At 35.7% G+C, this 11,836-nt stretch overlaps 1 protein-coding gene across 1 annotated transcript; it reads left to right on the top strand.

Annotated features, from left to right (window-relative positions):
- Positions 1-7,526: 7,526 nt before the first annotated feature.
- Positions 7,527-11,560, top strand: LOC133695699 (proline-rich receptor-like protein kinase PERK13). The gene is given in 10 exon segments (XM_062117622.1): positions 7,527-8,565; positions 8,658-8,773; positions 8,775-9,123; positions 9,229-9,315; positions 9,437-9,525; positions 9,591-9,685; positions 10,106-10,253; positions 10,550-10,711; positions 10,893-11,070; positions 11,073-11,560. Coding segments are annotated over 10 exon segments (2,229 nt in total). The 5' UTR covers positions 7,527-7,661; the 3' UTR covers positions 11,174-11,560.
- The last annotated feature ends 276 nt before the right edge of the window (positions 11,561-11,836 follow it).

Genomic DNA, 11,836 nt, shown 5'->3' with positions numbered 1-11,836 from the left:
TTAAAAACATCTAAATACTACTTTTCTCGTCATACAGAACCCAATTATATTAATCCATCAAACAATAAAAACCAAAATTGTCTTTTTTATAGCTAAAAAGTGGCCAACTGACAACTTAATATCTCCTTTCCTATTTTTCAGTAACTTTTCTTATCATCTCTCAAACTTATGGGCTAAAAATAAACAAAATAAAGTTTTGAACCAAAACTAAAAATTATAAAAAACAAAGGACCAAAATTTAAAAAAAAAACACACCTCATGAACAATTAATAAAAAAGAAAATAATATGCTTTTTATGTCAAATTTGATCCCTGAAATTTTAATTACTTTTAAACAATAAAATTAAATTTTATCATACCAAATTGAGCAACAACATAATGTCATTATATCCTTTTCAAGACCACGAGAACTTCATAGCAAGCTAATAAAAATAAATTATCATCCTCAAATCCTACTAAATGCAATGTATAAGGATGAAATTAAAAAAAATTAGAGGTGAAAATAGAAAATGTTTCACAAAATAATAATAAAAAAAAGAAAACATTGTTTCAATCCATAGTATTTTCTTCCATAATCTATATGAAATCAATATCTTATTTATTTTTTAAAATATAATTATAGTTTTTTTTTCCATTAATAACAATCTCTTTGTTTCTTTCTTATTAACAGATTATTGAATTATCTCCAATTTAGGGATTTTGCTACACTAAATGATATTATTACCATAGTTGTTAAATCTAATTTGATCTAATGAGTTGGTTTTGAAATTTGATGACTCAAAACCTGATTTCGGGTCGGGGTTTAACTTGAACCTGAAAAGATAATGACACTGTGTGTCATCACCTAAAATTTACCCCTTATAAAAACAAAGAATTTGCATTAACAAATTTATAGGTAAAATTTGGTAGATTTTTGAAGAAAAAAGCAACTATAAAAAGATAATAATAATAAAAAAAAGTGAAAAACACAATTAGGGATAAAATTAGACAAATAATGAATTTTTCATAAAGCAATGACTGGACAGAACAATTACAAAAGCTAAGGATAATCTTGAGGGACAATTAGAGGTTTAATTGAAAAGAAAATTGAATAAAAAAGGTTGAAATTGGTAGAATTGTATGAATTAAAAGACTAGGGACCAAAATAAAAAATGTGAAAAAGTTTGATGGTCGTGTTAATTCAATCAATGGCTTTATTGAAGAAGAATTTGAAATTTAGAGTTAATTTAACAAAGAAAAAAGAATTAAAAGACCAAAGACCAAAATAAAAAGGCATTAAAAGTAAAAGGGTGCTATTTGTTCGAACATGGATGTAATTGAAAAAAAATTTAAGACTAAAAGTCAATTTGGCTAAAATTACGAATTAAAGGACCAAGAACTACACTGTAAGATGCGTAAAAATATAGGGAGCAAATCAAGTTGGAACATGAGTGAAATTGAAAAGGTTTGATTGTGAGCTGAATTGAACATGTGTATAAACCAAGGACTAAAAAAAAAAAGGCATTAAAGTTCCAAGTCTAAATTAGACTATTTAAAATGGTGTCGTTTATTTTCAATTCAAAACCTTAAATTAATCCAAGACAATAATGACATCGCTCAATTTAAAAAAAAATAGTGAGTTTAATAAGAAATGATGTTTCAATAAGGAAGAAGAAGAAAGAAACGATGTTATTTTAGACGGTACTATTCAGTGTCTTCTTCCCCTACCCAACCAGTTCACGAGAGTTAATCTTACCTAGTACCACTCTTTATGCCTTCTTTATGCCCTTTATCCCTCAGCAATCAAGACAAATAACATACCTAACCCTCCCATTGAAACACTCTTTGTAATCCCAAACTAGAATCTTGCAATTTTCAACCCTAAATTAGTTACAACAACAATAAAAAAACAATCATTGCCCTTTCCATTCAAAAACTATAGTCATATGAGCTCGCCGCTTTACCAGCCTAGGATTTAGGCAAGAAGAAACAAAAATTTTAAAGAATGATTGTGATGGCTTCTTAAAGATTAAGGGTGTTGATCTTGCTAACAAAAAGACCCAAAGATTTCTATTTTTAGCTATAAAAAGGATCCCCAAAACCCTTTCTGGACTAGGAATAATAGGGTAGAAGAGTGGAAAGAATAGAAAAAAAGAAAAGGAAATAAATGAAGAGAGAGAGAAAAAGAGAGAAATAGAGAAAATAAGAAGGAAAGAAAAAAAAGAAACAATAAAGGAGAAAATGGTGGCGGAATAATAGGAAAAAAAGAAGAAGAAAGAAGAAACTTTTAAATATGAGACCTACATCTTCTTCTACAAGGATAGCCTAGCCATACAATCCCTTCTAGCCTTCAATGAGACAACCATGAACTCTAAAAAAAAAAAAATATATACCTAGAAGGGCTCAGTAATAGTTTGCACATCACAATAACATTTCCAGGTGTCCAAACCATTCCTGGTTTTGACATAAGCAAAAACTAAAAGTAATGGAGAACTACTTTGGGTTAATGATTTTCTAAGCATACTCTGATCAAGTCGAAGGAGTTTTATGTAAACCCCAAGGTTAAAATTCTATGAAAAGATTTCCTTATGAGAAGATATTGTCTAAGTTAAGTCTTTCAATCATCATCCTCCGTTAATATTTATATAATTACCTTTGCATATGTTTCCTCTTTTGTGCTAGTTTTTTCTAGGACTTTAAACCACACATCATGAGATACTTTAAACCCTTAGTTTGTTTGCTAATCATCTCCAACTTATGAGGGGTTATAGACAGGTACCCCTTTCCATGTTTATTATTATCCCTAGCTATTTGTTTAGTGGTCAAGGTACTTTCCTCAATGTCCTCAACAACCCTAAGTAATTCAAGATTCTCTAGTGGACGGGCATCAACCTCTTAGTCCTTAGCTTGATCCTAATTGATCCCGACCCCCTATAAAACCTTTAATTTCTAGTGTTCCTGGTCTAAATGTAAAGTTATTAATGCAAGCTATATGTTTCCCTTTCATCGGATCCTATCTCTACAAAGAATGCTAAGTATGTGTAGATTACCTTAAGATGAGTCCTTTTAAACTTCATTTCACGCTAAGTTACCACGCTCCATGCCAAGACCAAACACTTTACGTGATTACTTTCCACTAATAATACACTCATGTCAGAACACCTTAAGAAAATGTTGTAGAGAGAAGTTTTAGAGAGTGAAACTTCAAATGTGAAATAAAATGTCTTAGAGAGAAGTTTTAGAGATATCCCCTTTTTTTTTTCCTTACATGGAGAAAAAATAGGTATATTTTTTAAGTTTCCACAGTAAAAATACCATAAAGACTTGAAAGGTTAATGATGAAACATGATTTATCATTATTTTTAGAAAAATACTTTTTAATTGGCCCAAATCTATTTTAACCATAGTTATTAAACCCGGTTCGGGAATTGACCCGGTCAAAGGACCGGGTCCCGAGTTTTATGGGTCAACCCATAAAACCCAGGTTATTTTATGAAACCTGATGTTAATCTACCCTATTGTTTTGTGCAGAGAGAGAAATGACTTTTAATCTTATCACCATCACCTCACAAACACAAAGTTCATCTACCCTCTCTGTTCCTTCACTTTCCCATGCTTTAAGACTTAAAAACATCACACAAATCCTCTCTTTTACATCTTTCCCCTGTAAATTCCCGTGGTTCATCTAACCTCTTTCTTTTACATCTTTCCCCTCACAAAGTTAAAGACTTGTTGACAGTAATAAAGCCTGTGGTGTTGGTACTGCTACAGTGCTACATGTGGCCTCTTTCTCTCAGTGTTAATAAAGCCTACTAGATGCTAAACATGGATTCCAGAAAGTGGAGCCGACTTAGTATCCAAATGCGTTCAAATCCAGTTCCAATCTGGATAAAAGAAAGAAGAGGATGAGAATCACGGCGGAGAGCTACTATAACTGGGAAGAAGAAAACTTTTAGTACATGATTCCCTGCTCTTAGTCATCGCTCTGTGAAGGAGTGGGTGAATAAACATCCGGCAAAGGCTCGTCGGTTTTTTTTGGAAGACAATAATGCTTGTCTTTAAATAGACAAAAAAAAAAGAGGTAGATCCACCACAAAGAGACGTATTTGACCTTGTTTTGAAGCAAAGCAAGGAAAAACCTCAAGATTTCCAAACCCAGATCGACTTGCAAATTGCAATAATCTCAAGTAGATCCAATTTCAAAACGTTTGGTCTTGTCCGGGTGTGCCCAGGTCGCCGGGGTCATGGGTCGACCCGCCAGGTAGACCAGGTTTTGCCGGGTCGTTGCACCGGCCGGTTTTTTAACAAATTCGAACCGGTCCAACTACCGGGTCGACTGGGTCCCGGGTAAACCCGCCGAGCCGATCCGGGTTTAATAACTGTGATTTTAACTACAACCCAAGCCCTGAAGGGACTTTGAAAACATGATTTGAACCTAAATCGTGGTCATGGGCCTAGGCACCTAGCACACACCAACATTTATGGGCTTGGATGTAACATTTGAGCGCAGTCGCTAGGCGTATGCCCAACACCCTATAAGCTCAGGTAACACACTCGAGCCCAAGTGCTAGCCTACGCCTAGCGCCCCTATAGGCTTTAGCATGACATTCGATCCTAGGCGCTGAGTGCATGCTCAGCACACCATGGCCTTAGACTTCACACCTGAACCCAAGCACGTTGTCAAACATTCTTGGGCGCAACGCGTGTTCTAACTCTTGTTAGACCTAACTTTATGACATGAACCCAACACTTTTCTCCTTAAAATTTTTTTTTTAAATGAAATACTTATCCTTTTTGCCTAGACCCTACTCAATATGCACCCTTCTTTAGGTGTATAAGAGTTTTTCTATGACTTGTCAAATATTCATCTCATTAATACAATGTAAATGATATTTGTCCATCATTAATGTTTGTGTCATAAATATTTATTTATCATTAATACTACAAGGATAAAATGATTTTCCAACCCTCTCCCTCAAGCAAAAGGACAAGGTTCACAAGGCATAAATACTACATGAATCATCCAGGTAAAATATATATATATATATATATATATATATATATATATATATATATATCATCTTCTTACAAAGCAGTAATTTCATACCAAAAGAAGAACAAATAATTTTATTCTTAGCATTTAATGTTTTTTAGCATATTCATTACACTTTTTTCTCTACAATTATATTAACTTAAGCATCTGATGGTTTTCAAATCCATCCAAATAAGACTTTTTTTTGGTAGGTATCAGGAGCCTTTCATAAAGAGATATCTTATTTTACTATAGAGAGTGGATTTAATTGAATAAACAATTAATTAATCTATAGTCCAACCACTAAAGAACCCTATTCCTAAACATCCTAGATTTTAGAATATCATCAAGTGACATCCTCATATTACACGTCAAATTAATAAAATTATATTTTTTCAAACAATTTTAATAACTGTTATTCATAAATTAATTGTTTTGAACATGTACCTTCTCTAAAATAAAAATTTAAGAAATTAATTGCAGGGATAAGTCTCTTTAATCATTGGATGTAGCCTTTAGAGTTACCAAGAATATGAAAAACATATCCTATCATAATAATATCATTTTTATTAATTTAAATTAATCCGTAAAACTTGTTACTTATTTTGATCCAGACTGCCTTAAAATATCAAACCTTATTTCACAATTTCGGTGAGGAAAGAAAAAAGAAAAAAAAAAGGGTTTCATGGGATATAACTGAAAAGTTAGCAAGATTTTCACAGAGATGAACAGAGAAATGAATGGAAGCAGAGAGAAATTATGCAGTGTAGAGGAAGAAGAAAAGGCTTCTGTATTCTTTTCTTATTCACAGTTTACTAACACCATTACATTTATTTTATATCAACTATGATTAGAAGCTTGTTTACGTAATCTAACCAACAATAACAGACTTTCTTAACTGTCTAACATTATTAACAACTTGCTAACCATTTTATCTCTATTCTTTATTCTCTAGACATGTGGCAGAAGTAGAGCCTTTGATATCTTGACATTCCCTCTCAATCATATGCTTGGAGGAACCAAGTATAAGATTGGAACAATGATGCCGAAATAAAGGACTGGAAAGACCTTTAGTTAGGATATCAGCAAACTAATCAGATGATCATCAGTTTCAACATCTTCAAGATCAGAATCTGCATCATATCGACTTGGACACTTTCTTGAGCCATCAACAAATCCTAAAATGCCATGACTCTCAAGGAGAATTTACATCTGAAAGTGCCATATGAGATAATTTGTATCATCAAGCTTGACTGTCACAACAGTAGAAACCATAGAAAGCAAACAGGTAATAGGAGATTGAACAATCTGAAGTTGAGAAGTAGTCACTAGTTTTAGAGTGCAAGAGATAGAAAAGAAGAGAATAAAAAATTGAGAAGAAAGAATCTTACAGGAAGTTGAAGATTTGAAGAAGAATTTTTCAGTTTGATAATATATCAAACATATATTAGATAGATCGATTATTATGAAAGAATTATTTGGATAAGGAGATAATAATGCCAGAAACAGAGGTTAGCAAGATATTAGAAGCAAAAGATCACAAGATATTAAGAATTCTAAACTTTGATACCATGAAAAGTTAGCAAGATTTTCACAGAGATGAACAGAGAAATGAATAGAAGCAGAGAGAAATTTTGTAGTACAGAGGAAGAAGAAAAGACTTCTGTATTCTTTTTTTATTCACAGTTTACTAACACCATTACATTTCTTTTATATCAACTATGATTAGAAGTTTGTTTATGTAATCTAACCAATAGTAACAAATTTTCTTTAACTGTCTAACAATATTAATAATTTTCTAATCATTTTATTCTCTATTTTTTATTCTTTAAACATGTGGCAGAAGTAGGGCCATTTGATATCTTGATAATAACCATTTTCAGACCCATAATCGCTTCATCATTTGGGCCAACCCTATTTAATTATGCGCGGTAACCCGAGACTCAAGGAAAGAGATTTATGTACAAAAATATATATATACTATATTAAAAAACAAATAAAGAAAGAGTGGTGGTTAGAAAATATAAATAACGGAAATCGTGCCTCCAAGTGCCTGAAAGAGGGGAGAGAGAGAGAGCGCAGTCATATGAAAGACAAGATAAGAGCAATAAAAACCATCTGTCTTGAAAAGGCCTTTTACGCTTTTCATGGGATCGATCAACGCATTCTGCAAATCAATCTTGATTACTCTCTCTCTCTCTCACACACATTTCCAGGTTCTTCTTCTTGTTTTGTTCCTCTTTGATTCGTAAACATCTTCGCTTGGTCTTCTTGGGTTTAGGATAGATTGATAGATAGATTCCTTGTTTGACTGTGCTTAACTTGGGATGATCAGCGAGCACATTTTCAAGATTTCTTATGTGTAGCCTATAAGGGCATCTTCAGATTTTCATTAGCAAATTGAGAAAATAATAGTCTAATTGGGTTAATGAGATTGCCTTTCTTCGCATGCATGCATGCATGCACGGGAGGAAATTAATGACAAGAAAGATCTTGTTTGATTACCATGGAAAATCTTGTAGAATATTCTGTGAAAGCATTTGAGAGAAACCTAAAATTCCATTAGGAAAGAGGGGAGAGAAAAGAAAGTTATATATATATATATAGAGAGAGAGAGAGGAAAATTCATTATAAGTAGGAAGATTAGGAAAATGTCGAACTCGGTGGGGGAGTCGCCGCCGGGTTCTTCATCGAATGAGTTGCTTCCTTTGCCAGTTAGCACAAATTCTACCTCCAGTTCAGGCTCTTTACCTCCAGTTCCTGTTGGCGAAGAATCATTAGTCGTCAATGATGACTCGTCAGCTTCGCTATCACCTTCTACTAATGGTGATTCCCCACCAACACCTATACCATCCTCGCCTCCACAGGCCACTTCGAACTCTCCTCCTTCACCATTACCATCCTCACCACCACCGTTGAGTTCCAACTCTTCTCCACCTCTTAGCCCACCATTAGTCTCAAATTCCACTCCGTCAAATTCATCACCACCATTGATAACATCTCCACCACCAAACTCACCACCTCCATCACCTCCTCCTCCTCCTACCCCTGCAAAGAACGAGTCTCCTCCATCTGTTCAATCCCCTCCTCCTCCTCCTGCGATACCTCCCCCTAGTACTGGTGAATTTGTTTCTCCACCTCCCTCTGGAGGTTCAAAACAATCTCCTCCTCCGCCAGTAGAATCCAAACCCTCTTTGTCTCCCCCCAATTCAAATCTATCACCCAAGCCATCGGAATCAAATAGCATTCCGTCAAATGGACCCAATCCAACAGAATCTAGATTTCATAGTCCTCCCGAATCAGGAGTTTCGTCCTCGGGCCGCTCGTCATCAATCGCTAATGCAAAAAATCACAATGTGGTCAGCAATCCACCAAGAAATCAAAGTAATGGAACTGGAAGCAAGACAGTCGTGACTGCGGCTGCTGCTGCAGTCGCAGGTGTGGTTTTTATGGCGCTAATTGTGGTAATCTTTTTATTTGTGAAAAGGAGTAGAAAAAGACGGATTCAGCCTTCCAGCTATTACATTCCGCCCAAAAACTTTACCGTGCAAACAGGTAAACGTGCCTATATACTTTGAGGCTGCGGCCCCATTGCTTAATATATTATGATTTAATCCGTTAATTCTTTCTTGTTTTTCGTATTGAAGATAAATATTATTACGGACAGCAACAACCCTCTGTGGGTTTCGCTGGACCTGGAAGTCTCTCTTATCATTCGCCAACTGCAGAGTCTGATAGCTACGGGAGTGAAAGAGGGAATATGTAACCATGGAGGGGGACCTGACTCAGGTGTCATTGGCAGTTCCAAGACCTCTTTCAGCTACCATGAGCTGATGGAAATAACAAATGGATTTGCTCGTCAAAATATTATCGGTGAGGGTGGCTTTGGATGTGTTTTCAAGGGGTGCACGCCGGATGGGAAAGCAGTTGCTGTCAAACAGCTAAAGGCGGGTAGTGGACAGGGTGAACGGGAATTCAAGGCTGAAGTTGAAATTATCAGTCGTGTCCATCATCGACATTTGGTCTCTTTGGTGGGCTATTGCATCTCTGACAATCAACGCTTGCTCATATACGAATTTGTTCCAAATAAGACTCTTGAGCATCATTTGCATGGTAAGGTGATTTTTCTTTTCCATTTTATAATTTTTTGCGCTGCCTGCCAAAACTTATGTTATTATGTTATGGACTTGATTATGTCCTGCCGATTTGTGCCAGCAGCAAAAGATATGCCAGTGTTGGATTGGCCTAAAAGACTCAAAATTGCCATAGGATCTGCTAAGGGTTTGGCATATTTGCATGAAGATTGTATGTCTTCCTATCCTTTTTCTCCTTAAATAGGTTATGTGGTGTACTATTCCTCCCCCATTTTTCTTTTAAAAAGAAGGCTGATTAATTTTCTTCTGATCATCCTGTGATCTAATTCTAGGTCATCCAAAAATTATTCACAGAGACATTAAGTCGTCGAACATTCTGTTGGATGATGCTTTTGAAACACAGGCAAGTCTATGACTTTCTGTTTGGATTCCTCCCTCAACATGTGGTTTCTTTAACGTGAAGTTAGTCCTGCATTGTTATTTGAGAACTATTTTTATGTACAGGTTGCAGACTTTGGGCTTGCCAGACTAAATGACACAGCTCAGACCCACGTATCAACTCGAGTAATGGGGACATTTGGGTATATATGTTATGGTTTTCGGTAATATGTAATCTCTGTTCAGATTGGATGCCTCTGTTCACCTGTTCTCCCGTTTCCTAGCCGTCCTTTTCTGTATCCTCTCCGGTGTAGATGACTAAATGCTCAATATATACCCTCGATAAACAAAATCTATGCTGGAATGTGGATCAGAGTAGTAAAGTGGAATTTCCAATTATAGATGTTCCAAGGAAATAAAGAAAACCTATGTGATTTTTGTCATCCAATCCATCACCTTCTTCTGAAACAAATTAAGAAGTTAAGAGCATTTTGGTCACCCTTTTGTCTGAATTGTATGTGGTAAGCTAGTGAACAAGCTTTCTGTCAACTTGGATTGCAATATACTGGACTATAGTAATGGTTTAATCATCACCTTTTACTAATATTCATTATGGTTTTCAGGTACTTGGCACCTGAGTATGCATCAAGTGGAAAACTAACAGATAGGTCTGATGTATTTTCATTTGGAGTTGTGCTTCTAGAACTGATAACCGGGCGCAAACCAGTCGATGCAAGTCAGCCTTTGGGGGATGAAAGCTTAGTTGAATGGGTATGAATAGGCATTGACGGAAACGACTTCTTTCAGTATCTTGCTCGTAGCTGTGTACATGTATTATATATCCAATCATCATCCGGCTATAATATGAAACGGTTCTTAAATCTAGAAAAAAATTCAACATAAGAACTTTCTTTCCTAATCTGAACGGTTTGCCAGTAAACAAGCTGACTTTATCTTGTTCAAGCCCAGTTACTTTTCTAATGAGCTAGATGAATTGCACATCCAAATTTCCTTCCCTGCAATCTATTTATCCTTTGAACAATGTGTTGTTATTATGATTGTGGCAGGCTCGTCCACTCCTGATTCATGCCCTTGAAACCGGCGAATATGGTGAGTTGGTTGATACACGGCTCGAAAAGCATTACGTGGAGAGTGAATTATTTAGAATGGTTGAGACAGCTGCTGCTTGTGTTCGCCATTCAGCTCCAAAGCGGCCACGCATGGTGCAGGTGATATTAAAAATGCTTCTTGTCAATTTCTCTTTGTTATAGATAACCTTGTAAGGGATTCTTTTAAGATAAGAGAACCAAAATGAGCAAAATGCCAGCGTGACTAGTAAATATAGCAGATTGTATTTTTTTTATTGTAGCTTTTAGTTGGAATGCTAAATTTCTTGGTACGCTCTTTTAGGTGGTGAGAGCATTAGATAGTGAAGGTGAACTCCCAGATCTCAGTAATGGTATGAGATTTGGTCAGAGCGCTGTATATGATTCAGTTCAGTACAGTCAAGACATTAGGAAATTCAGGGGAATGGCTATTGGCAGTAATGGAAGCTCAGAATTTGACACTTCCAGTGGAGATTACTCTGTATATCCCGTGAACCCCCAGCATCAAGTTAGTTCACGAGTAGCGAGTCAGAAACACAAGCCATGAACCGACATGGAAGCCATGGTAGATGCCAGTTTAGATGAAGGTGACATGGCAACCTGTAGATCTCCTTGAAATTATCAATATGTAGCACCAAAGAAGGTGATATCTGAAGGAATTTGCACTTCACTTCACCAGGCATAATTAGCGTTAATTTTTTTTCCCTTCTCCTGTGAAATTTGACTGCAATTTTAGCTCCCTCAAAGGTGCAGTGAAGTTTCAAGGAGGCTTGTAAAGTGTATCTTACTCAAAGCTTTATGTATTTACTAGCCGCGGTGTCACTCAAACCAGCACCCTTGTCTGACTGATAATAGAGCAAGACAGAAAAAGTTTTGTTGCGTTGCACATACATTTGCAAGAAACTTTTGCTTATGATGCAAATTTGAACATATTCTCAACTTTACCTCTGAAGGTTACCCTTTTGGCTTGTACATTTTTTTGTTAGTCTGTCAACATGAAAATGCTGAAATTGAGGATGTTTAAAGAATAGAAGGATCGGTTTCTTGGTTTCAGGAAGCCTAAATTTTCTAGAATGGCTTGCCTAATCTTGCTTCTGTACAAGGTCCTGCACTGTACAAGAGAAGTCCGAATGGAGGGGGAAATGATAATGTGTCCGACAGATACAAACCTCATATTCATAAATATGACAAACTTAGCTGAATGGAGAAGTCACCAACTTTCTCACTTTAAACTCTTCAAACTCTAGA

The sequence above is a fragment of the Populus nigra genome, chromosome 6 (genome assembly GCF_951802175.1).
Source record: "Populus nigra chromosome 6, ddPopNigr1.1, whole genome shotgun sequence".
NCBI lineage: Eukaryota > Viridiplantae > Streptophyta > Magnoliopsida > Malpighiales > Salicaceae > Populus > Populus nigra.
Note: the sequence above shows the minus strand (reverse complement) of the source record. Positions and strands in the feature narration are given on the sequence as shown.